We start from the raw sequence: 27319 nt of genomic DNA on the forward strand, positions 1-27319 counted from the left end.
GGTTCCTCCAGCACTTGCACCAGGAAATTGTCCCCTACACTTTCCAAAAACTTCCTGGATTGTCTGTGCACCGCTATATTGCTCTCCCAGCAGATATCAGGGTGATTGAAGTCTCCCATGAGAACCAGGGCCTGCAATCTAGTAACTTCCGTTAGTTGCCAAAAGAAAGCCTCATCCACCTCATCCCCCTGGTCCGGTAGTCAATAGCAGACTCCCACCACGACATCACCCTTGTTGCTCACACTTCTGAACTCAATCCAGAGACTCTCGGGTTTTTCTGCAGTTTCATACCGGAGCTCTGAGCAGTCATACTGCTCTCTTACATACAATGCAACTCCCCCACCTTTTCTGCCCTGCCTGTCCTTCCTGAACAGTTTATATCCATCCATGCCAGTACTCCAGTCATGTGAGGTATCCCACCAAGTCTCTGTTATTCCAATCACATCATAATTCCTTGACTGTGCCAGGACTTCCAGTTCTCCCTGCTTGTTTCCCAGGCTTCTTGCATTTGTGTATAGGCACTTAAGATAACTCTCTGATCGTCCCTCTTTCTCAGTATGAGGCAGGAGTCCTCCCCTCTCGCGCTTTCCTGCTCATGCTTTCTCCCGGTATCCCACTTCCCCACTTACTTCAAGGCTTTGGTCTCCTTCCCCTGGTGAACCTAGTTTACAGCCCTCCTCACTAGGTTAGTCAGCCTGCTCACGAAGGTACTCTTCATTAGCGTCATTATCTTATAACCAAGATAATTGAAATGATGTGGTATTTTCTACTCCCATTTTTTTTGCACCACTAAAACTTTACGATCTCATTTTCAGCATTTTAAAAAGTTAGTTATAAGTATTTTTCAGTAAAACCAGGATTTCCTCTTAAGGTAAAGGCCCCATGTACATTCATTAATAAATAACACCAAGGCTTCATCTAACCACATATGCTTAGAGGAAATGTTTGTGAGGGAGAAAAATAATTCCTTCATTATTTTTCCCTTCCCAAAAGTGTAGAACACAAACTGAGGCAGGTATCAGACATTGAAATCCTCATTTAATGCGATGTGGATTTATCTCACGCTGTCTGTGCTACTGCAGGAACTGATTTGTTCTCCTGGAAGAATGTGGTGTCATTAACACGGATTGTTTGTGTATCAGTACTCCAGACAGATAAATGCTCTGTTGAGCACTGACTTCTACATGTTGTATTGCTGCATGGATGCTGTCTGCTGTAATCACTTGAAACTAATTCTGTCTCTTGAGTTTATTTCAATTGAAAATGATCTATTCTAATGCACTATGATGTGGTGCTTCTGTGTTCACATATCCCCTTAAGGAGTCAGCTCTGTGACACACTTTTTGTATGGGTTAACCCATGTCATTTAGAATAAAATGCTTTGATAAGCAGCCTGGGGCGTTAGCCATAAAGGATTCAGATTAGGCTTTGTTTTAGTGGGACTGCTCGCCATTTTAAGACAGTCCTTCCTAATGTATGGCTAACCTTTGTGACTTGGTTTACATCTGTGTTTCTTTTTATAAAGATTTCTCCTTACCTTATGATAAAACAATTTCAACTCAAGGATTCTGTGTCTTTCAGCATTGGTTGGACAACACAAAGAGCATTAAAAAACAAGTTAAAAGTAAGTGTCCTTTTAAATTTCTTTTTTCATCCAATCAAGTAACAATACAGATTGTGGGGACATGTAGTCTAGTGTATTTGCAACACTAGAAGTCATCCTGCCAGGAATAGGCAGTGTTCTGAAAGGAGCGATGTGGTGACAAAATCTTGATACGTGCCTACGGGTGACTTAACACTCCATGGTTCCTGTTACTAAATTCAATATATTTTCCTTAATGCTGGAGGATCATTAAATATGAAATGATTTATTTAGCATTATAGCCTTACAGTTTCTTCAGCAGATGTAGAGCCTTGTTCTCACTAAATGAAAAACTGTCTCAGAGCCCCCTCTGCTTGGTGGGTTGTAGAATGCCGTAATCCGTGTGTGGTCTGCCTATCAAGTCACCACAGATGGCATAAAGTTTGGTAACAGCTTATTGGATAGATTCAGTGATAATCTATCACTGGATAATTTTGGATATGTTAGTCAGCCAAGATTGACATACTATGTTCAGCAGCTTCTTCACTGCAACTGTACTGTCTTTAGGGTCTTGCGATGCTACTTTAATAAAATGTAAATCTTGGAAGGGATGTCAGAGAAAAGGATCCTAGTTTCAACGCACAAATCCATCTAGAGCTCTGCAGTTTCAAAGAACCGTTAATCCATTCTTTGTCTGGATTAACTCTCTGCCTTCAAGAAAGATGATGCTCCCAAAGAGGGACTGTTCACCCCCACCAAATTGGGTCTAAAACTCTGTGGAATATGGTGGCATAACCTGTCAACAGCAGGTACTCCCCAGATCTCTACAAGTGTTTGACATAGGACAGCAGAGTTTCTAAGAATTTGACTGAGTGCAGAGCCAAAATCCATGACTTTCTAAATGATGAATAGAGTGCTTAAATATTGGGATTAACCTAGATTTGTCTGTTCTTGGCAAGACCAATCAACTTAATGGTTTAAGACGGCTGGGTTGACTTGTAATATGTAAAACAAACTATTTTGTGTGTCTGTTAGTGTGTGATTTAAAAAAAAGAAAATCTCATGTCACAAGGGAATTCTTTTCTCAGACACCTTGTGCTGGGTCAAAACCATTGATAGGCAGACTTCTGTTATATATGCTTCTGTTCTATAACAAATTCGGACCTTTCCCAGGTAATAGCTTGTTGTTATCAATTTCTTCAATTCATTTACTTTGCAGTTGGCCCTCCATACTGTCTGCATCTTCGTGTAAAATTTTACTCCTCTGAGCCTAACAATCTCCGTGAAGAGTTAACAAGGTAACTTGAGTGTGATCTACAGAATTGTATAAAGAAAAGGAGTACTTGTGGCACCTTAGAGACTAACCAATTTATTTGAGCATAAGCTTTTGTGAGCTACAGCTTATGTTTATGATCTGGGATATATTAGCAGGAGAAAGGGAACTGTGGAGGGAGAAATGAATAGGGCCATGCTGAAGGGTCAGGAGGGGAATGGAAGACTGCAACCCTGGAGTATTGGCCCCCCTGCCGGATAGAGCCCCCTCCACTTCCCTGTCCAGGCTTTGTTCAGTAGAGGAAGCAGATTGGGCTGTGTGCCCGGGGCCACTCTGAACAGCCGAATCAGGAGGAGGCACTGTGTGGCTGAGGGGTCAGTACTTTTGAGGTGCATCCTTCAACTCCCTGCTTGCAGAGTCCCCACTGGCCTCCCCAGCGGAGAATGGTAACTGCTGATTGGTGGCTGCTGCAGCAGTGGGGGAGTGAGACAGGGAAGGGGACACTGGTCCTCACAGCCGGAACCGCCCACACAGTGCCCCATTCACTTCTCCTGCCTGACAGAGCCCCCTCTGACCTGACCCATCAGCACGGCCCATCAGGTCTTCACGTCCCCCTGATAATCCAAGGGAGCACTCTCCTTAGTTTGGGAACCTCTAAACTAGATGACCCCTTGGGATCCCTTCGAAGCCTGCAGCTCTATGAATAGAGCTGTTTGGCTGCTGTTGGGATTTTTTGGATACTGTGTCCATTGTCTTTTTTCCCCAATATTCATTGAATACATTATTTGACACGTGGGGGGGTTGCCTTATTTAATAAGCTCTGCTAATAGGATGGCCATAGGTTCTGAGCCAGTGGGATAGCGGGCAGCTTACGTTTTGTCCCACTCCTGTCTTCAGTCTCTTATCAGTTGTGGTTAATTTAAAGCCATGTGATATCTAGCTATGTTTTTGGACAGAAAAACATTAAAATGCATTTGTAACTGTGGATTTCTCTCTGGTATAAGTGAACTCAGTTAGGCCCCATCATATGCTGGATCCATGCAACGCATAAGCAAATTGAAGAAGATTATTTCACCATCGTATTGAGATGTGAGTCCACAGTAGTACGCATGCAGGATTTAAGTCATGGCTAAACCTGGGTTTCAATCAGAAAAGAGCTTGTTGGAATCCCTGGGTAGTCCTGCTTTTCATCTGGTACTAACCTACGTATATATCTAGACATCACAAGATTGCTTTGTGTATATATGCTTTGTGACTTAACACCCCATGGTTCCTGTTACTTAATTCAATATATTTTCCTTAATGCTGGAGGATCATTAAATATGAAATGATATATTTAGCATCATAGCCTTACAGTTATATATACACCAGAAGGGTCATTGATGTTCCCAGCTGAGTTCAGAAAAAGGGCAAAACTTACCAGGTTTGGACAACAGAGATTATTTGTAGAAGGCAATTCTGCTTCTGCAGAGTGGATCAGTCCTATTAGTGGAGAAACTGTCTTGGCAAGAGTGGTCAGTTCTTTCTTGTGTTCTCCTATTCCCATTAATTGTAAACATTGCAGATCCTCTGTTACTCATAAGCAAGGCAATGGTGCATTGTTAGCTCAAGTAAGTGTCAGTGTGGATCTCAGTTTAAATGCATGTTTGCCTCTTGCACGTGAGATTAGAGCTTTTTTTTGTAATAGCAGCGTCTGGGGCAGCTCATGCACCTTGTGCTGCTTTGCGCTCCTATACCAGGGCATAAAGGACAGGGTGGCCACAAGGCTCCCTCAGTTCCCCCTTACTTCCTATGGCAGCAACACTGAACCTGAAAACTGTCCTATCTGCTAGTTCTCAGCTCAGGCTAAATGTCTACAAATCTTTGAAAAAAATCTTCGTAATTACTTCTGATCTTCTGTATCTGCCACCATGAGCTGTCTCCATCTGTCTGAACTGAACTTGGCCAACCAGAGCCTCCTGAACAGGGATCCTTAGCATAGTGAACTCAAAACCTGTGGGCTTTAAGCCCTGCGATGAACTAAGTACCCAGAAAGATAAGCACAGCTGGTGACTCTTCTGTTTGGAAGAATTTCATATACTGAGCACATGCTCGGTCTGCTTCTTGTTCTCCATTAGAACATATAAGTCATAAGATGTGAAGCTAACGTTCCATTAAGGTCATCAGACTAAGAGGAGACAAGTTCTAAGAATTCTGCTGACAGACAAACCAGTTTCATCTGCTGCCCCATCTAGCATACGAGCAGTGCCTGAGATTGGTGCAGAGAAGACAGCACCAAGGAATGACCCAGCACCAACACCTCTGGTGTCAGTCTTGTACACAGAAGTGCCACTCCAAATACTGAGGCAGAGACTCCAGACAGAGCTCAGTGTTTTCCAAGAAGGGCAGATGCCATAAAGCCTCTGGAGATAAATCCACCGTGCCCTACATGACATCTAGGGTTGAGGAGAAGGAGCACCATATGATTTGGCCAATTCCTCCAGCAGTGACCCCGATTCCGGTGATGCATCCATCAGCATCAACAGACTAAGGAGGATGAGCTGGGAGGAGAAGCAAGATAATTGTCAGTACAAAGATGCTGTCAGTACCAAGACGCTGACTTGCACCAGTACGGACTCCAGTATTGAGAGCCCATACTCTTCAGTGCTGTCCCTGGAGGAGGTCGGCTCTTCACCATCACTGGGGCACACATACCCTCCATCTTCCAGTAGAGAGACTTCTTCTCTGAGGTCAGTGGTTAACACTTCAGATAGTTCTGCCAGCTTACCCTACAGGGCTCAGCTTCCACCAGCTCATCAGGAATAGCTCTGGATTGGCCATTGTCCAACAAGCGAGCCGTACTTCTATGGCATACCACCATTGCCCTATTGGGGTACCAGGGCCTGCCATCTCAGGCATTGAGAAGCTCATCTCCACTCCTCTTGAAAAAGAGGAAGAGGGCGTTCCTCATCAGCATCCTTGGCCAGAGTACCAGAAAGAGCCGTATCCAGGGACACCGCAGTACCAATGCCGTGTACTGTCATCAAAGGACTAGTCAAACTTGTCACCTCATGAAGCAGTATTTTCAGCAGCAGGACCAGCACCAGATGACTAAAAAAGTATTCCAGAAGTTCCTTTTGATGATTGTACAAACTTTGGAGATCAAGACTTCGAAGTTCAAGACTTCAGTCATATCGGAGAAAATCCACAAGATACCTTGTGCAGCAGTTCAGCCATTATTGTCTTCCCTATAAATGAGGCACTGCTTGGCCCTGCCAAAGTCACTCTGGCAGATACTGGCCACAATAATGCCCATTCTGAAATGAGTCACGAAGAGATATTGAGTACCTCCTGTGGGGTTTGAGTGCTCCTAGGCTCTCCTCACCCACTCGCCTTAGTTGCGGTACAAGAAAAGATGAAGTCCAGTAAGAGGTACCCCAGAGGACCCCAAAAGGCTCAACTTATTTGGGAGAAAGTTGTACTTTGCTGCACACAGCTGTTGGTGGCTAATTGCTAATCCTTACTGGCCAATTATGGCTTTCTAACATGGGACAGGGTGATAGCAAGGAAGGGTATCACAGACCGGTGGACCCACTGGTGGACACACACCAGGCTTCTGCAGTTGGACCCATGTACTGGATCTGTGTGCTTCTAAACCACCATGAGTCTGGACAGATACCAGCCACAATCCCTGGCCTCTTGTGCACACGTCATGGTCTCTCTCACTCTCTTGGCAATGGGATCCAATGGTCCAGATCAGACAGGACAAGGCTATGATCGTGTTGGTAGCCTCATGCTGGCCAAGACAGTTTGGCTGTTGGGCATACTGCAGATGTCCTCGTGTCCGCCCTTCCCCGCCCCATACACCTTCTGACCTGCTTGCACATAATATCTCAGAACAATGGTGAAATTCTGCACCTAGATCTGCAGTCATTGCACTGATGTTTTGGATGTTGGCTGGTTGAGCACTCCTGACAGAGTGCTCCCTACAGGCTCAGGAGGTTCTTGTACGAAGCAGGAAGCTTCCCACTAGGAAGACTTACTCCTCCAAATGGAAATTTTTTCCATATGGGCTGCCCAAAACCAGATAGCCCAAGTGGAGGCCCCAAGACTGATGATCATTGACTACATGCTGCACCAGAAGCAGGTTGGACTAGCATTTAACACTTTCTAAGTTCACCTGGCAGGAATATCAGAGTATCACAGTTCAGTACAGTCATACTCAATCTTCTCAAATCTGACAGTATCAAAATTCCTGAGTGACCTCCTTCATGCTTATCCTCTGGTTAGAGACCTAACTCCCATATGGGACCTCAACTCACAGACCCTCCCTTTGAAACGTTGTTGGAGTGTTCACTACACCACCTGACCATCAAAATGGTCTTTTTTTTATGGACATCACTTCAGCTCTGAGTCAGTGAGCTCCAAGCCCTTATGGCTGAAGTACCTTACACATCCTTCCATAGGGACGTCGTGGTGTTGAAACCATGCACAGCCCAAACAGATGCTGCTATTTTAACAATACCTCTCCAGTCTTTCACACGTGAGGCTTATGCACACCTACAGTGGGATCCACACTAACTACAGTATCTAGAAGAACCACAGTTATTGTAGGAAGAAAAGGAGTACTTGTGGCACCTTAGAGACCTAACAAATTTATTTGAGCATAAGCTTTCGTGAGCTACAGCTCACTTCATCGGATGCATTCAGTGGAAAATACAATGGAGAGATTTATATACACAGAGAACACGAAACAATGGGTGTTACCATACACACTGTAATGAGAGTGATCAGGTAAGGTAAGCTATTACCAGCAGGAGAGCGGGGGGGGGGGGGGGCGGGAGGGAAACCTTTTGTAGTGATAATCAAGGTGGGCCATTTCCAGCAGTTGACAAGAACAGTAGGGGGAGAAATAAACAAGGGGAAATAGTTTTACTTTGTGTAATGACCTATCCGCTCCCAGTCTCTATTCAAGCCTAAGTTAATTGTATCCAGTTTGCAAATTAATTCCAATTCAGCAGTCTCTCATTGGATTCTGTTTTTGAAGTTTTTTTGTTGAAGAATTGCCACTTTTAGGTCTGTAATCGAGTGATCAAATAGATTGAAGTGTTCTCCGACTGGTTTTTGAATGTTATAATTCTTGACGTCTGATTTGTGTCCATTTATTCTTTTACGTAGAGACTGTCCAGTTTGGCCAATGTACATGGCAAAGGGGATAGGTCATTACACAAAGTAAAACTATTTCCCCTTGTTTATTTCTCCCCCTACTGTTCTTGTCAACTGCTGGAAATGGCCCACCTTGATTATCACTACAAAAGGTCCCCGTCCCCCCCGCTCTCCTACTGGTCATAGCTCTCGTTACAGTGTGTATGGTAACACCCATTGTTTCATGTTCTCTGTGTATATAAATCTCCCCACTGTATTTTCCACTGAATGCATCCAATGAAGTGAGCTGTAGCTCACGAAAGCTTATGCTCAAATAAATTTGTTAGTCTCTAAGGTGCCACAAGTCCTCCTTTTCTTTTTGCGGATACAGACTAACACGGCTGCTACTCTGAAACCAGTTATTGTAGGGTAAGTGACATTTCTTTCATGGAGCTTCTTCTTTGGGCATCCCAACCAGAACAAGAATAAAAGGGTAATGCTGTTTTTCACTGCCAGGTGTACTAGTCCCCCCTTCCTTCCCAATCCAAAGGAAGAGCAGTCTGTAAGCTAAGATTTTCTGCAGGGCCTTGCTATGGAGAGCAAGGTGGTAACACAAGACTTTATTTTCTTCCAGTTCCACTCTCCTGTGGCCAGTTTTCAGGATGGGATCTAGGCAAAGGCACTTTTGAGAAAAATTGTAGACATTCATGCTTTTGAATGAATGGTGGTGCTGACCGTCACATGGTGCATTACTGAGTCCTGATGGGGCAAGAGCAAGAAACGAGCAGGACTAATCCTGCAGCATCTTCCTCTTCCTCCTTTAGGTCCTTGATCCGAATTCATATAAGTCATCATTTGGGTTTTTCTTCGTTTGCACTGTGCTCAGTCTATGCAAGCCCATACTGAGAGGCCTTGAAAGATCAGCGTGCAGCATCTTAAATCTCAGTTGCACCTTATTGAGTTCTTAAATGTCAGGTTATAGCTCTTTCTGTCCAGCTGCTGACTGACTGGCATTAGAACTGCTAGCTCTAATTGATTATTTTGTCCTTTCTTTTACCTTCATAGGTATTTATTTGTTCTTCAGCTAAAACAGGATATTCTCAGTGGAAAGTAAGTACTGTTAGTATTCCTCCTGGGGGAATTCTGTGCCAAAAAAATAATAATTCTGCGCACAATATTTTAAAATTCTGCGTATTTTATTTGTCAAAATAACGCAATATAATCACTCTGATTTCAATTATTTCGGTACTTTATTTAAACTACAATACTATGAATGGAGAATGGGAGTAGGGAGCAATGGAGGAAATCCCCAACCCCCCTTGCCAAATAGTAATGTAGCTAGATTTGACCCTTTATTTCTAGTTATTAGTCAACAAATATGCAGTCATATGCTCAGTGTTCCATCATAGGCAACTGAAGAGCAAGTGAGGACTGGGAAATCAAACTCACAATTTATATTGGCTAGCTGACCATCTCCAGAAAGGTCAGTAGCAAACAGTTCATGGAGCACATTTTGATAGGAAATTTTTTCAGTCCAAAAATTTAGACCAGTTCTAATCACAAAAGCACCCTAAGCATTTATAAGGCCATACCGTCCTTCACACCCTTCTGGCAATGTGAAGGAGCCTTAAAATGTTTACACCTGTTTTACACTCATGGGGGAATTGACAAAGACAATGGAAAACAATTCACTACGCAGGCATGCTACTACATTCTGCTCTGCCTGAGGGAACAGAGCCTGCCCCATGCCTACCTCCTCAGAAACACCCTGAAGCCCTGCCCCTCCACACCGAGTGTGCTGAAGTAGTGAGCAAGAGGGACACTGTGTGTCTCTCTCTCTTTCTCTCACTTGCACAACTGCCCAGCCCCCCTCCCCGGCGGCGATTTACATCTCTACCAGCTGCTCCGGGCCCCCGAGCCAACCTGCCTATGGTGCCAGGGAGGGGGTGCATGACCGCTCTTGCAGCTTCCCTTTGCTTTCCCATCAGAAGTCATTTTTCTGTGGGGAAGCAAAGAAATCGGCAGGGGGCTACGAATTCTGCGCATGCGCAGAGATGCACAATTCCCCCAGGAGTATAGTATGTGTGCTACATTGAGTCTCTCAGGCAATTACAGTGTGTTTAACATGAGATTTAACAACACAGTTTCTTAGGAAAACTAGGAACCCCAGCATTCAGTTTGACAAGAATATATTTTTCTCTTGATACCTTCTGTGTGTATGCAAATGTGTATTCTTGGTGTGCTGGCTCAAAGAGTCAAATTAGTGTAGCCTGGATATTATAGTACTTATCTCAAGCATCAGTTTATCAAAGATCTGACATTCACTGGAACGAACCGCATCTCAGCTCTCAAATGCTTGAGAGTTGTCTCCTCTTTGCGAACACAGTCACGCAAAGGTTTATCTAATGAGCCATTTTTCCTGTGGCAGGTTGGAATGCCCGTTTGACACAGCGGTCCAGTTGGCAGCTTATACCTTACAAGGTGAGTGGGGTGGGGGAAATGACTGTGTAGACTCTTCCTTGTAGTCTTGCACCCTGCTCTCTCTGCCACTGTGGTGCAAGGATAAGTATCTTGGCCAGGGCTCGGTAATCCTAAAGCTGAAAAACCTACTTTCCTTGCCTGTTAATTTGTCAGCATATATTACAAAGTGCTTTACCACATCAGGGAAGGGTGAAGGGAGCTTCTGAAGAAACACATTTTAGCCAAGGAAATGAATTGGCACCAGGCACTTTGCAGAGTACAATATGAACTGTACGTGTTAGTTTTCATTTTCCACTAAAACGTTTTTTCCTCAGACTTGTAAGAGTGTCCACTTTCAGACTAACAGTTCACTGTGCACTCAGCTTGAACTGCCCTTGTACGGGAACAGGGCTATCCCTCTGGTGTCTCAGTGCAGTCAATTCCTCAGGTTCCATCCTTGGTCTAATGGAATCATGCACCAAACTACAGTGGTTCCAAACAGGGGGTTTGTTTACACACACATTGCACTGGTTTAACTAAAGGTGTGATGTTGCACCAGTCTCGTTAAACCAATGCAGTTTTGTGTATGGACGCTCCACATTGGTTTATACTTGGATCATGTGGGTTTAGCTCACACCAGTACAACCTCTATGTGGACCAGGCCGCTGTCTGCTTCCTTCCACTTTCAGTTGAGTTGACAGTTCTGGGGATGATGGGATCCACACAGAAATGGAAGGCTATAGTTTTTGTTTGTTTTATTGGTGCAAAGGGAATTGTGCAGTGAAATTCTTTTCGGTTATATAATCTGTGTTTAATGTACCATAGACCGCTCTGGAAAAATGTCCCTCTCTGTATACTCCATATACCTTATAAAACCTATTTGGTATCATGCTTATTCTTGCTGTGATTTGTAAAGAAGACTAAGTCAATCCCTGAAATTTTTTATTCTCCTAGGTATTTTATAAAAGATCTGCTCAGCTTAAATATGAATAGTGCTGTAGATCAGTGGTTCTCAACATGCAGGTTGGGACCCCAAAGTAGGTTGTGACCCTGTTTTAATGGGGTCGCCAGGGCTGGCATTAGACTGGCTGGAGCCCGGAGCCAAAGCTGAAGCCCTAGCCCCACCGCCCAGGGCCAAAGCATGAGCCCCACCACCGAGGGCTCAGGCTTCAGCTTCAGCCCTGGGCAGCGGTTGCAGGCCCCCTGCCCAGAGATGAAGCCCCTGGGCTTTGGCTTTGGCTTCCCGCCCAGGGCAGTGGGGCTCGGGAGGGCTCAGGCTTCGGTCTCCCCTCCTGGGGTCGTGTAGTAACTTTTGTTGTCGGAAGGGGATCGCGGTGCAATGAAGTTTGAGAACTCCGGTATAGATAATCATAGAATCATAGAATATCAGGGTTGGAAGGGACCTCAGGAGGTCATCTAGTCCAACCCCCTGCTCAAAGCAGGACCAATCCCCAAATAAATCATCCCAGCCAGGGCTTTGTCAAGCCTGACCTTAAAAACTTCTAAGGAAGGAGATCCCACCAGCTCCCTAGGTAACGCATTCCAGTGCTTCATCATCCTCCTAGCGAAAAAGTTTTTCCTAATATCCAACCTAAACCTCCCCCACTGCAACTTGAGACCATTACTCCTCATTCTGTTATCTGCTACCACTGAGAACAGTCTAGATCCATCCTCTTTGGAACCCCCTTTCAGGTATTTGGAAGTAGCTATCAAATCCCCCCTCATTCTTCTCTTCCGCAAACTAAACAATCCCAATTCCCTCAGCCTCTCCTCATAAGTCATGTGTTCCAATCCCCTAATCATTTTTGTTGCCCTCCGCTGGACGTTTTCCAATTATTTCGCATCCTTCTTGTAGTGTGGGGCCCAAAACTGGACACAGTACTCCAGATAAGGCCTCACCAATGTCGAATAGAGGGGAACGATCACGTCCTTCGATCTGCAGGCAGTGCCCCTACTTATACATCCCAAAATGCCATTGGCCTTCTTGGCAACAAGGGCACACTGTTGACTCATATCCAGCTTCTCGTCCACTGTAACCTCTAGGTCCTTTTCTGCAGAACTGTTGCCTAGCCATTCGGTCCCTAGTCTGTAGCGGTGCATGGGATTCTTCCGTCCTAAGTGCAGGAGTCTGCACTTGTCCTTGTTGAACCTCATCAGATTTCTTTTGGCCCAATCCTCTAATTTGTCTAGGGCCCTCTGTATCCTATCCCTACCTCCCAGCATATCTTCCGCTCCTCCCAGTTTAGTGTCATCTGCAAACTTGCTGAGGGTGCAGTCCACACCATGCTCCAGATCATTTATGAAGATATTGAACAAAACCGTCCCCAGGACTGACCCTTGGGGCATGCCGCTTGATACCGGCTGCCAACTCGACATGGAGCCATTGATCACTACCCGTTGAGTCTGACGATCTAGCCCGCTTTCTGTCCACCTTATAGTCCATTCACCCAGCCCATACTTCTTTAACTTGCTGGTAAGAATACTGTGGGAGACGGTGTCAAAAGCTTTGCTAAAGTCAAGGAATAACACATCCACTGCTTTCCTCTCGTCCACAGAGCCAGTTATTTCGCCAATGGCTCTGCAATCACATCCGCCAACTCCTTTAGCATTCTCGGATGCAGCGCATATACTTGTGCTCGTCCAGCTTTTCTAAATAGTCCTGAACCACTTCTTTCTTCACAGAGGGCTGGTCACCTCCTCCCCATGCTGTGCTGTCCAGTGCAGTAGTCTGGGAGCTGACCTTGTTCGTGAAGACGGAGGCAAATAAAAGCATTGAGTACATTAGCTTTTCCACATCCTCTGTCACTAGGTTGTCTCCCTCATTCATTAAGGGGCCCACGCTTTCCTTGACTTTCAGAGCCAGTAGTTAAGCTAGGGAAACTTGTTGTAGAGAAATCTGTTGCTTTTCCCTTTATATTAAACAGTTTGAATGCATCCCGTTCTGAGAGATACTAGCATTGATAAATGCGTTTGATCTAATAGTGCAGTAGATAAAGTGTTTAGAAATGCAGGGTGAACTTAATAGGTCATATACCCTATTCTTAAATATTGGCATTTCCTTTCTACTTTCAGATCTGTTCTTAATTCCACAGTGAGTTCTCTAGCAGTGCTTTAATCTTACTGTCTGGTTGGCAGCTGAGCAGATTTTATTTAAATCAGCTGGAACCTAAGCAGGCTTTGACAACATTCCTTTCAACAGAGGCAGGTGGCATAGTGGGAGTAAATTACTGTAGATCTACAGACTTCCTCTGTGTCAAAGTATTTTTTTTAAGTGTATAAAAAGGCTATTTAAAGGTATTGTGTTCAGAACTCCAAGAAATAAATTTGTGTATAGTAAATACAACAAAATATTTAATGAACTCAATTTTTGCACCTTTTAAATATTTTATATATTTAATTGGCTTTTCCATTTTTTTTCCAAAAAGCTTTTCCCTTTATTTTTGTACAAAAAACTTGCACTTTTCAAGAAGGTCAGTTTCTTGCTTGCACTTTTGACCAGAACTTGGGAGCCCAAAATTAGGTTCCTGATTCTCAAAGGTGAGTGAAGCACCAACTACTCCCTTGAAGTCACTGGAGGTGGTGACTGAAAAATGAGACCATGTTAATTTAGGTTTCTAATTACAGATATAAGCACTCTTCTTTAGGCAACTGTGTTTGAAAAAGGTTGGCCTTTAAATGTTAGCAGCCGTGGAAAAAGGAGCCAGTTCTCTGATGTTGCGCAGCCACTGTGACACTAGTGTGCTTGCACTGATGGAAAGAGGAAAAATAGTTTCTCTTCCCTACTCTTGCCTTTGCACCCCTAAGTTATTTTTTTGCAGCGAGATCTGTAGTCGTAGCTGGTTGAAAAATATTAAAACTGTTTTGGGGGAAATTTTGAAACTTTCCTTTCTACAGGATTCAAAATGGGTACATTTTTCTTGAAAGTTTTACATTTTTTATCTATTTCTTTTTTTTTTTTTTTTAAGTCAACAGTTTTTACTGAAATACTGCTCGGTAACTATTTAAAAACTATTTTGATGAAAATGTTTCAAGAGATTCCAAGATCTTGACAATTCAAAGATGTTGACAATTTTTCATGAAAAGTTCCATTTTATTAAAAAAAAAAAAAAGAAAAGAAAAGAAAATTTTGCTGGAAAACTTCTTGCGGGAAAAATTTTGAGCAGCTGTACTAACAGTATTTCATCAGCAGATGCAGAAGTTCTGTACAGAGCTTAGGCTGTAGGGCCGTTTGTCAATGTCTGCAGTTTCCACATCAAAACAGGTAGAAACAATAAATATGGGGGGTAGGGAGTGGGAGAGGTTTTGAGTCTCAAACACTTAACAAAGTAAACAAATCATGGTAGACATTTCAGCTCAAGCCAGTTCTTGTTACAGCTATTGCCTTTAAGCTAGGATTTATCTTGAATGGAATGTCACTTGACAGAGTTCTTTCTTTGTAGCTGAACTTGGAGACTTTGATCCTGCTGAACATATTCCTGACCTGGTGTCTGAGTTCAGGTTTATGCCCACTCAAACTGAAGAGATGGAACTGGCCATTTTTGAGAAGTGGAAGGAATACAGGTACTTTAGCCTCCTGATCCATGCTTGCCAAATCAACTTTCTGACTCTTCCATTGGTAAAGCATATGCAAATGATGCAGCGGGGATGATGCTGACATTTCTATGTGAGCTTTCACCCAGATATAATCTTAATGTGATTCCATCATAGAACATGAGAAACCAAATCTAACAGTTCTTGGTTGAGAATGTAACATGAAAACTGATATTTTTACATGTCTGCCTCTTCAATGCAGGGTGAAATTCTAGTCCTGTCAATGAATGGTAAAATTCCACAGTTTCAGTGAAATCATTAATTTGTCTAATCTTGCAATGCAATGCTTTTTGCAACAATCAGCGTTTCAGATTTAAATTTGCAAAGGTGGCCTTGGTGCTCATGTAAACTTTGAGAGAGCCAGCAATGTTTGCTTTTTGCAGTCCCACAGATATCAGTTTTTCCTCTCTTTCTCCATATGCTAGTTTTTCTTTTCATTGCTCGTAGTTTTACAGGATTCTGTTTAACTTTAAAAAAATTTATTTCAGGGGGCAAACACCAGCCCAAGCTGAAACGAACTATTTGAACAAAGCTAAGTGGCTGGAAATGTATGGGGTGGACATGCACATAGTCAAGGTAAGTTTGCCCACAAAGTGATGACCTCTTTGGAAACGGTTATTCTTACAGACCAAATGTTCCAAGTATTGTGCAAAGCTAAAAGTGCTGTATAGGAAAGGAAAACAAATGAGATTAAGGTAATAATATGGTGCTTTTCTAAAATGTTTAGTACTTAGGCTGGTTATGCGTAATCACTTGGTACGAACTAATTTGTGTATGCTTCTGGAGGCTGTAATTTTAATCTATCTATATTTATATTGTGTTTTAAATATGTGATAGGCGCTGCAGATTTCAGTCAGCCTGAAGCCTACGTGAAAATCATAGTAAATGAAATCAAAATTGGACCGGGATTTAATCTGGTATCAATTCACAATTGTCTATAGAGAGACTAAATAGATTGTAAAGGAAGAAGGGTAGAGAATAACACAAGAAGGGTCTTTAGCCCATAAGCATATAAAGAAACCCTTTCTTCTCCTACCTTCTTTATCCTGATCTCTCCAAAGAGTTGTGGAGTAGAATAAGCTATTTAGGAGGCTTTTTAGAGAGTTTTGTTATTGTAATAAAATAACAAATAGTATTTAACCTTAACAATGAAGGATGGGATACATTGGAATGATTTATACATACATGGGATCCTACACATGGAACTCAACACAACCTGTTTTTGGTCTGTGATACTTAGGCAAGGGACGGCAATGATTACAGCCTTGGACTGACCCCGACGGGAGTTCTGGTCTTTGAAGGCGACACCAAGATTGGTTTGTTTTTCTGGTGAGATTGAAAGACTTAAGACTGTGCATTGTAAAATACCTAACTCTTTTACACTAGCCAAGAATTCTTGAACATCACAGTGTCTGAGACCATTAGTCAATATTAGTAATCTGCAAAATACTCCATAGCTGAAAATTAGGGGTTTTTTTCAGTGTCCAAAACGTTATCTTCCTTGATTAGTGTCCTTGACAAATACGTGAGTGGTTTTTGTGTGCTTTCATCTCTCTTCCATACAGCAGTGCTAAATACATACACAATGACAGGTTTCAGAGTAACAGCCGTGCTAGGCTGTATTCGCAAAAAGAAAAGGAGTACTTGTGGCACCTTAGAGACTAACCAATTTATTTGAGCATAAGCTTTCGTGAGCTACAGCTCACTTCATCGGATGCACACTGTGGAAAGTTTAGAAGATCTTTTTATATACACACAAAGCATGAAAAAATACCTCCTCCCACCCCACTCTCCTGCTGCTAATAGCTTTATCGCTTTAGATAAGCTATTGGCAGCAGGAGAGTGGGGTGGGAGGAGGTATTTTTTCATGCTTTGTGTGTATATAAAAAGATCTTCTACACTTTCCACAGTGTGCATCCGATGAAGTGAGCTGTAGCTCACGAAAGCTTATGCTCAAATAAATTGGTTAGTCTCTAAGGTGCCACAAGTACTCCTTTTCTTTTTACATACACAATAAAGCCCGTACAGCATCACTAATAATATCAAGTATGCTTTCCCAAGTTGTCATGCTGCTTTATTGGATTCGTTGTGTATGTGTGTAGTACTGGATATGTGGGGGAGAGGGGAAAGCATTCAACCAGTCAAGTTGGTATCTTGGCCAAATGTTTTCTTTTTTTGTGAGGAGGTGTGGGTATTGGAATCCTTTGAGTGCAAAACACCATCCAGGTGGTTTCTGCCTTTTTTTGGAAATGACCCCTTTCTGCCCCACACTTACCACAGAAACGGGTTCAGGCCTAGATAAAAGCACATAACCATATAAAGTAGTAAAGAGTGTGAAAATGCTTACCAACACCTGCAGTTCCGTTCTGCAGGCTTTTGAGGGGGTAACACCAGTTTGTTGGAGGTATTTGTAGCAGTTCCATAGGACTTGTACAGTTGCATATGGTTAAAAAGCAGGCAGAAAGATGGGGAACGCACTTTGAGATTTGGGTCTAGGCTTAAGCAAGGTTTAAGGGTCCAGAGTTATTTTCCCTGGTTCCTGGTCCCTGTTTCTCATGCTTATTCCCATGCTGGCAAGGTATGGGTAGGGGGATGGTCAGGCAAGTTTGTTTGACTGGATCCAATCTAATTGTATAAAACACAGTTTGCCTTAATTATCATCTCCCTGCCCAGAAACAATAGACTGTACTGATGTCAGCTAAAAATCCATTTTAAGACCCCCAATAGAAGCTTCATCTTTTTAAAAGTTGCTATAGTTTTTGAAATCTCTTCAAGTCATAACTTCTTAATGACAATTTCTTAATACACCGGCTAATACATACCTCATTGGGACGTTTGTTGTAGGACCTCAGTCTGTTTATATCAGTTTTTAAAATGGGTGAGTTCTAGAGCAGAACAGTGAATATAAGTCTTCTCTATGGACCAACAAAGATGTATTTACACATTTCTTTTCTTCTTTGTCTGACAGGCCAAAGATAACCAGACTGGACTTCAAGAAGAACAAATTAACACTAGTTGTTGTTGAAGATGATGAGCAGGTAGTTAAAATGTGCTGTTAGCTCTTTTAGCTGCTGTGTAACTAAAATTCACGGGCGCTAGTTAGTTACTCCTGCTCTCATTTCACACTTAAGTTTGCAGGAGTAACATGGCAGCATTGGAGTGTTTTTAGTTGTAACTTCTTGGGGGCAGTGAATTTACATGTAAAAGAAATTTAGCTGTGTCTGATTTGCTTTGTATTCTCAGCTTTTAAAAGGGCAATGTCTTGTTTAACTAGTATGGGCCAGAGAATTTGGAAAGAGCGAGTGTACTTTGGTGTGTTATGTAAGAAAGCTAATAAAGGTAGGTAGTGTAAATGCCACACAGTTGGAACTCATTCCTTAAACAGATGACAGAAATGCCCCCAGGAGGAGAAATTGCTCTGAGTTGAGCAGATTATAAAAAAGCGAGGATTGGTAACACAGGGAGGTGGATCTGATTTGGAACAAGAACTAGGAAGTCTGCCACAGAGACAAGTACCTTTATGTTGTAATATTCCCATCAGTCCACAGTTGTTCTGAGCTTGGCCTCCTAGGGTGTGGCCACACAAGGATAAAAAACCCACGGCTGGCCTGGGTCAGCTGACTTGAGCTTGCAGGGCTAAAAATTGCTGTGTACGAGTTCAGGCTTAGACCTGAGCTCTGGGATCCTGTGAGGATGGGCTCCAGCCTGAGCCCAAATGTCTGTATAGTGATTTTTAGCCCTGCAGCTCAAGCCCCATGAGCCCGAGTCATGACCTAGGCTAGTTGCCGCCATATTGTGGATCTCTTATCCCTGTGTGACATTTTTCATCCAGCTTATCTACATATCAGTTTATTGTAGGATCTTTTTTGAGTGCAAAGTTGCTAACATACATTTTAATAAACAGTTTCAATGCCGCTGCCCCACAACCACATACTCTAATGTGTATACGTTTGGGCAGGCCAGGTTGTACAGTGACTCTTTTAAGATGCCTCACGTATAGTGAATGCATTGTAGTTACAGTGCTATTTGCTAACTTGTCAAAAGCAAATCTTAGCTGATGTTGGTGATGCCCTGATGTGTTGCTCCTAACACAGAGCCATCCTGGCACTAACAAGTGTATTTAATCATTAATTTATTCCACAAAAAATAAATGGCCAAATCCAGTTGTTCCTGGAGTTAAAATACTGAATATTCTCTCTAGCAATTCCACTTGTATTTAGCGTATTTCATCCATCTGTTCTCAGGCAGAGATGAAGTGGGGAAGATTTTTCACCACAGATGAATATAAATTTTATTGAACATTCATTAAATTGTGGGGAACTCTGACTCGTTCGAGGCTGTTTGAATTCATGGTGTGTTTTATGTGCTTTAAGGGGAAGGAGCAGGAGCACACTTTTGTGTTTAGGCTGGATCACCCCAAAGCCTGCAAACACTTGTGGAAGTGTGCAGTGGAACATCATGCTTTCTTCCGCCTCAGGGGACCCGTCCAAAAAGGCTCAAGCCGATCAAGCTTCATTCGGCTGGGATCACGGTTCAGATACAGGTCAGAGTCATTTCTCATTCGCTGTCTCTTCTCTCCCCATTTCCAGTCCCTTGGGTAATGCACAAGCGAGGAAAGTGGTATCCAGTTTCTATAGTGTCCAGAAGATTGAATGTCACAAACTGCATTTAGATAAATTATTTAAATTGGGCTGTTAAACTGGCCAAAATAATGCACAATCTTTAATAAACAACCCTTTCTAGATTTGCGAACTGAACTTAAGCTTTTTCTGATCTGTGCACTAAAATGTACTAGGGGCAGTTTCCCAAAGTCAACAGTTGTCCTGTTTCTTACATACAGTACATTATACCTGTGCTCTGTCGACTACCCTGGCTTCCCATTTACTTCCAGGTACAGTTCAAGTGGTTGATTTTGATTCATGAAGCCCTGCAGTTTTGGTTCTGGTTGAGAGTCCACTTCATGTTCCATAAGGTGCATTTAACTGACACACTCTAGACTTACACATTTGATGGCAGAGCAAGACTTTTGACTCTGCAATTCATATTATTTGTGTTGCGGCAGTGCCCAGAAAGCCCAATTGGAATCAGGACCCCGCTGTTTCAGACACTTCATAAGCATATAACGAGGTCTCATCTTTGTCCCAAAGACACACTGTAAGACACTCGGTCTTTTACCTATGGGGTTGATTTGCTAGGGTAGGCAGATTTAGTTTACTATGTTTGGGATTTTTTTTTTTAAGTTCTCTTTATTGGGCCCTGGGTCAATTAAGCTGTTATCATTTTGCTTTATTGATCACATGAAGTCCATCTGCATACACATTGTGAAAAGTGCATTTTATAAATAGAAAAATATAATAAACATAGACATTATCATCATTTGTAAAGGGTATGAGGGTCACTTTAAGGACATTGTCAAATAGAAGTAGGTAATTTACTTGCACATCTCTGGAAAGCATAATCTGCAGTTCGGGCAGAACCCCTAGAAAATGTAATAGGGCTATTAAGGAAGTGAATGTAGGGCATGTTGAAAACATTGGCTTGTCAGCTCCGAAGAATGAAGTGACTTACATCTACAGAACAGGTGAAGTACAAGCAGTGACAATGCAAACTCACCACATGCTACCTTGCTGGAGCATGCAGGTGGTTCAGCTGCTTACCAATCCTTGGCCTGTCTGCTAAGCAAAGGAGCTGGAGATGGAGGCTCTGTATCCGAAGCCCATGAGCCCTCAGGTTCCTCTTTAGGTAAGAAGACCCGTCTTGAGAAAACAGCATAGGATTGGGAGTCAGAGCATCAAAGTTCTAATTTGTAGGTCTGTTCTAGTGTTCCTTTATGACACTGGCTGAGTCTCTTGGGCTCTGATTTTTCCAAAATGTGCACACAGTTACCATGATTGCGTGTTTAAAATGACAAAGTGTGTATTTTGAGGAATTTAACCCTTAAGGAATTATTGCTTCAGTTTCTGCTTCTGCAAATGGGGATAATATTTCCCTCAGCAGAGACTAAAATATTTGCAAAGTTCCTGAGACCTTCTGATGAAAGGCACCATAGAAGCGTAAAGTTGTTTATGTCTCTGCAAGATAGGATTGCTGAGCCATAAAGCAAACACCTACAAGTAAGCCAGACAAGGTATTTTGTCCCAGTTATGCCTATATTCTGCCTTTGTAAACAAGTGCTTTGTCCCGTCGTTGCGTACCTTAACTTTCACTTTTAGTGGGAAAACAGAATACCAGACAACCAAGACGAACAAAGCTAGAAGATCAGCGTCCTTTGAAAGGAGGCCCAGCAAGCGATATTCAAGGAGAACACTACAAATGAAAGGTAAACTGTGACCACACATTGTAGGCAACACAGGCCACAATGAGACTCGGATAGAGTAACATCTTGTGCTGATTCTAGACAGGAGTTCGTGTGTGGATGTTTCTCCTCATCTCGGATGATGATTTTTATAATGATCCATCTTTCCTTTGAGTCATTGGTCTTGGGACATATTTGCAACACAGTGTGCTTAACAAACTGGGTGACTTCAGGTTGTCTTTGACATTTTGTGAGGTTGCCTAACAGCTAAGTCACCTATGAATACTGTAAGATGTTTATAGAGAAAAATAATTGGTCTAATAAGTAAAGAATTAACCAATATATGAGCATGATCCTTCATTGAATCCCTTTGCTGTCTGTCTGTACTTTCTATATCAGCTTAAAACTCCCCATCTTTGCAAGACCCTGAACAACTCCTCCCTTGCTTGCATCTCAGCCATTGTCCCACCTTGTGACCGACATGCTGCCAGTTTTTCTTGCCTTGATATTCCCTTTGTCTCCTTCTCTCACTCTTGCTTATGCCTGGAATGACCTTCATGTCTGCTTTCAGATCCCTTCATAAATCCTAGTCTCCAGTTTAAAAATGTGTTCTTCGTGCTTCATACGTATTTGCTTTGCAACTCCTTATTTGCCGTTACTCTAGTCTTTTCCTGTGTTTGTTTAATTTAGGTTGTAAGCTCTTTGGGGGAAGATATCTTATTTTTAAGTGTCATGGGTATTTATTTATGGTGCTATATAAATACTAACAGAATGAATGCAAATTTAAATTTGTAATCGATCTTGTCTGGAATTTTTTGCAGCAAACGTTGCTAAACTTGAAGAAACAAGGTAGGAGACATTCTGCTACTTAATTTCCTTTCGGTTCAGTCTGTATTTAGTTACGTGTGTGTATGGAGGCAGGTTATAAGGTTAGTTCAGATCTAAAGGAGCACTATTAATTTAGCTTTTAAGACCAGGAGGAACCATTTGATCATCTAGCCTGACCTCCTGAATAACACAGGCCACAGTGAAAGTTGCTTTTTCAGTTTGGGCAGGTCCTTCCTATTTTTCAGTGGAGAGCTGCTGGTTTTAGGTGATGCTGTCTCATTGGAGGATATTGCCAAGAATGCATCCTAGCAAGCAAAAATACTTTTGAATTCTGGGGAAGTGGGTTTATGACTAACTCCAGTCCTCACTTGCTTTCAAGTGTTGGTGAGGAGGATAGCAGGATTTTTCTGTTGTGCCGTGAGAGAGTCAAGCAGACAGGAATAAGAGGATTTCTTCTTGCTGATGTCTCTCTACTACAATGATGCAATTGAAATACAAAGCTTGTGGAATTTACGAGTGGGGAGGAATACTGTAGAACTAGACACTTCCACCAAAATTATTCTCTTCATTTTTACACTTATGCCTTGACCTATAATAATAATCAGTAGGGAGAGTGCCCAACATTTTAGGAGTGAGTCTGTAATTTTCTTCTGCATTTGTGCAGCACCTAGCCCAGTGGAATCCTGGTCAATGTCTGAGCCTCCTAAGTACTACTGCAATACAAATAATAAGTAATATTCTCCAGTTACTAATTCTCTTTCTAAACCTTAGAAATCAACCCGTTTAATTACTTCACATTCCTCCTCTTCCTTCTTGAAAGAGGTCTTCCAGGGTTATATTATCATCGTTGTAGCAATGTGCTTCTCTCAAGCTTGTACCACTGTAGTATCTGTGCTCTTTTCACATAAATGTTCACATCCACAAGGAACAGCTCTCCTTTTCAGCCCTCAGATCCTGGTAACTTGTAGAGTCATATTCCAAATGCAGTTGGGGCAACCCCCTCAATGCCTACCCAAAGGAGTTGTACTCGGCTGGTTCTCACCTCTCTCCCTTGCGTCTCCAAGTCCTAGCATAGAAGGCCCTCCTGTTGAGGACCTGCATGTTGCTCTCTGTCAGCCAGAAAGGGTCACAAGGAAAGCCCTGTGAGGCACAACCCTTGGTTTTTCCACCCCCACTCCCCAAGCACAGCACTTCTGGGGAGCTTGTAGCCCTTGCTGGATCAAGGGACCAAATTCTGTGCCAGATTAATGTATGTACTTGATCCAGCAAGGGCTAGAAGCTCCCCAGAAGTGCTGTGCTCAGGGAGCATGGGTTGGAAACAAGAGGCTGTGCCTCCCATGTCTTATCCTTCACGTCTATTTGTATGTAGTGCTGCTACTGTGCCACCTTCTACAGCAGTTATCCATCTGGCCGAGAGTATAACTCACCTAGGGAAATGCTGTGGGTTGCAGCAGCAGAAAATTCCATAGTGGGCTTGGAAATAAGTAAGATTCCCATAGCACCTTGTCCAGCTTATGCTTTTGTTGTGCTATAGAGTTGTACATCCTGAAGAGTCCTGAGTGGAAGCCATTTCATGCTGTTGAAGGGTTCAGGGTGCAATCCAGAGCAGTGAGGGGTTCTAACTGTGGGTGCCTCACATGCTTTGCTACTGTAACTCCTTGCCTGGACGTTCACTGTCAGCAGCAAGCATGCAGGTCACACCCCTGAGTGTCTGTATATAACTATAGCCCTGGTCCAACAACTCTGACCCCAGCAGCTGGCCAGCAACACATCATTCACACTTCCTGGTCTCTACCAGCATTTGTTAGAACCAGCAAGATGATTCCAGCACACTCTGTCCCAAATTTTCCCAACACTGTGCTCTGAAATGTCCAGCCCTCTCCTGGATAGTTCAGAAGAAAAATAAGGTTTGTTTGTTCCTCTAAGGACACAAAAGCACATCAGAGTATTAACTTAACTGAGGTAAATACACCATTCCAATTAAACACAGCACTGAGTTGCTTTATAGTAAAAATAAATCAAGTTTATATACAGTAGGACATAGGTTAAGTGTTGACAGTTAAAAGGAATAATGTTAGAAAGGGTTACAAGCAAATAAAAGTGAAAACACACATCTAAAAGTCTAAAACTTAATCTAGCAAAGTGTAGGCGTTGTTTGCGATGGTTTCTCACCTGTTTTCAGTTTCCAGAGACTTCAGTCACTATCTCGCCCCTTGATTGAAGGACCCGTCTTTCTCAGTTTGTAAGAGCTCTGTTCCATTTTGTCTAACTAGTGATGGATGCCAAAAATGGCGTCTGTCTGCTTATATCTACTTTGTTACAAGAGGCAGGGTGACTTTATGCTGTTTTTCCCTTCCCGTGGCCTTTCCACCTCTCTGTATGTAAGTAGGGCTTCCACTGTTTTGATTCCACCATGCTGAATTTACATAGGAGACAGGTGAATAGCTGCCTTCTCTCCTGTCCGGGAGGGAACCTGTTTGGCCACAGACAGTAAAGCACAATATCATTACGTATCCATATTTCCTTATATAATGTTAATGCACACATTTCACAATGATATTAATTACCAGTGTGTAATTGCATTCCAGAAAAGTCATCACTCTATACACTTTTTTATAACACCATAATATTGTATACAATCAATTGATTCAATTGCTTATCAGTTGAGGTTCAGCTCCCTGCCCCCCACCTCCCATCTTTGTACACCAATAAGTCTTTGAAATTGATTTTTCTGAGGGTTACGCTCAACGTATAGTTTATTCAAGTTGTGAGGATGCTGACATGGAGTCTGGTGGTGAAGGAAGCTCCATGCTCTTTCTTACCCCACTCTGTTAGCTTAATAGCTTTGTTTACCTAATATGTAAAAAAAAAAAAAAAAAAGACTTCAATTGTCTTTGCCTGAAGATCGGGCTGGTCTGAGAATCAAATACACATTCCTTTGTTTAAGCGAGACCTGTTTACCAGCTCCCTCTGATATGCCTAATTTAAACACACTTTAGTCATAATTCCAACATGCAGCCATAACTCTTAATACAAATCATGTACATACATTATGCAAGCATATAAATGATCAGTGAGTTGTTTGTTTTCAGATGATACCTCACAAGGCATATTTTGTACAAAGATCAATACACTAGTGTGTAGGGTGTGAATATTGGGGTTCTTAAGGTCACACATGCTTATAAAGACAAGCTAACCCACTCAAACACCCCAGTGTACTTGCACTCCACTGCCCATGGTACATAGGCCTGGATGTTTTCCAGTGTGAGGCTGGCAGATCATTCTTCTCCCACAATGCCTCCTCTATAATGACATTCCATAGGGGCTTCATCTATTTCCAGAGCCAAAATCATATTCCTTTCGAGGCTGACTAGATTATAACAACAAGCTATTGGCTCTTCCTCCATGACCCAAGGGGGAATTAGGTTTGTTTAGCTCATTGAATTTAATGTTTCAGAGTAACTGGACTGGCCTCGTTTTTCTTTGATGTGTTTCTTCCTGTTCCTGGACGTTCTCCCCTCCTTTATAGTTGGGTTTTCATTTAGTAACTCCATGCGAATCCAGCTCATTAGGTGGAGCTAGCAGTGGGGGCTGGGTGGGAGAGCGGAGAAGAGAAACCAAGGTGAATGGTGTCACTTCCCTGGCCTGTCTGATTGCCACCCATTAACTGGCGCCAAAGAAACCAGATTGAAAATCTCCTGGTTGAAGTAATACATAAGATTTAAAAACATAATAAAACTCTCAGTAGGTTGTTTTGTTGTGGGCTGTTTTTTATTCTCCACCATTCAGTAATCACTGATGCAAAGGGATATTTGATCTGGCAATTTCTGTGGGTAGAGGCAGATGAAATTTAAAAGCAGTAAAAGTGCAAATGCGTGCTGTGGCGGGAAAGCTAAAAGAAAACAGGTTGGAGTTAAGATTGGGAGAGTAGGAAGAGTTTGTAAGATGAATTTGTATTGGAGAAAGGATAGGCAGTGTTTTGAGTAAACTATAGGTTACAGCAAGGAGGAAGTTTTTTTGAGGTGAGACTTGAATGGTATGAAGGAAGAGCCCTACACCAGTGGTTCTCAAGCAGCGGTACATGTACCCCGGGGATTATGCAGAGGTCTTCCAGGGGGTATGTCAACTCATCTAGATCAGTGTTTCTCAACGTGGGAGTTGCTGGATGGGCTTGGAGGGGGGAGGGAGGTCGCAAGTACAGGGCTGGCGTTCGGGGGTGGCACGTAGGGCAGTTGCCCCGGGCCCCACGAAGCTAAGTTACATGCTTGAGCCCTGAGCACTGGGGCTCAGGCTTCAGACTCCTGAAAGGGGTATAGTAATCAGGAAAGGTTGAGAACCATTGCCCTACACAGATAGGCCATTGCTAGTGAGAGAGTGAGATCCCCTTCTCTGTTCAAGATATGCAGAGTAATAGCAGATTGGAGGGCGTGAGTGGGTAGATATAAGTCACAGAGAGTGAGTGAAGTGTAGCCATACTTCGAAACTGAAGTGACAAGGAAGCTGATAGATTCTACAAAGCAAGGTTGCTTTTGCTCCATCCTCATAGACTGGGGGTTGTAGTAATATTTGGTTAAGGGGCTGAGCCTCTGGGTTCTCTTCCTTAGTATGGTTCTGGGCAAGTCTCTTCACTATTCTCTGCATCATTTTTCCCCATCTGTAAAATGAGGTTAATACTGACCTACCTCCCAGTGATGCTGGGTGTTCGAAAGCTTAATTAAAGTCTGTAAAGTGCATTGAAATCCTCGGATAGGGGCGGTAGATGTGTAGTTTGTTTATTAGTGCTAATAATTGCTCTTCATATTTTGTTGGTATGCCATTTTACTTGAATCTCATGTTCAAACCAGCCTTGCTGCAGGAATAAGAGCTCGGTACAATTTCCCCGCCTGCCAGTGCTGAAGGCTTTAGTTTCCCTGATACTCACCTTGGTGTTGTGTCATGGCACATTCACCCCCAGAGCAATCAGTGCTGTTTCTGAAACTGCACACTCAAGCATCGCTAATTAAAATGCATCATGAAAGATGCGTGTTGTTTCTTTTGTATTAACTCATCGGTGAGGAATGTGTTGATTGTACAAGCATTCCTCAGTATTTTTTTTAAAGGTGCAGTACTCTGTACTTGTAATGCCGCTCTGCACTTCCCCCTCAGTGCAGAGAGCACGGTAAGAGAA

At 42.8% G+C, this 27319-nt stretch overlaps 1 protein-coding gene across 1 annotated transcript in view; it reads left to right on the forward strand.

Annotated features, from left to right (window-relative positions):
- Positions 1-27319, forward strand: part of EPB41L5 (erythrocyte membrane protein band 4.1 like 5) — a 58388-nt gene that overhangs the window by 23702 nt on the left and 7367 nt on the right. The window contains exons 4-14 of the mRNA XM_074967066.1: positions 1582-1624; positions 2802-2880; positions 9045-9089; positions 10408-10460; positions 14879-14999; positions 15518-15605; positions 16270-16358; positions 17998-18067; positions 19403-19572; positions 21242-21348; positions 22146-22173. Coding sequence (XP_074823167.1) covers positions 1582-1624; positions 2802-2880; positions 9045-9089; positions 10408-10460; positions 14879-14999; positions 15518-15605; positions 16270-16358; positions 17998-18067; positions 19403-19572; positions 21242-21348; positions 22146-22173 — 893 coding nt within the window. The remainder of the gene's footprint in view (positions 1-1581; positions 1625-2801; positions 2881-9044; positions 9090-10407; positions 10461-14878; positions 15000-15517; positions 15606-16269; positions 16359-17997; positions 18068-19402; positions 19573-21241; positions 21349-22145; positions 22174-27319) is intronic.

Source organism: Natator depressus, chromosome 11 (assembly GCF_965152275.1).
Source record: "Natator depressus isolate rNatDep1 chromosome 11, rNatDep2.hap1, whole genome shotgun sequence".
NCBI lineage: Eukaryota > Metazoa > Chordata > Testudines > Cheloniidae > Natator > Natator depressus.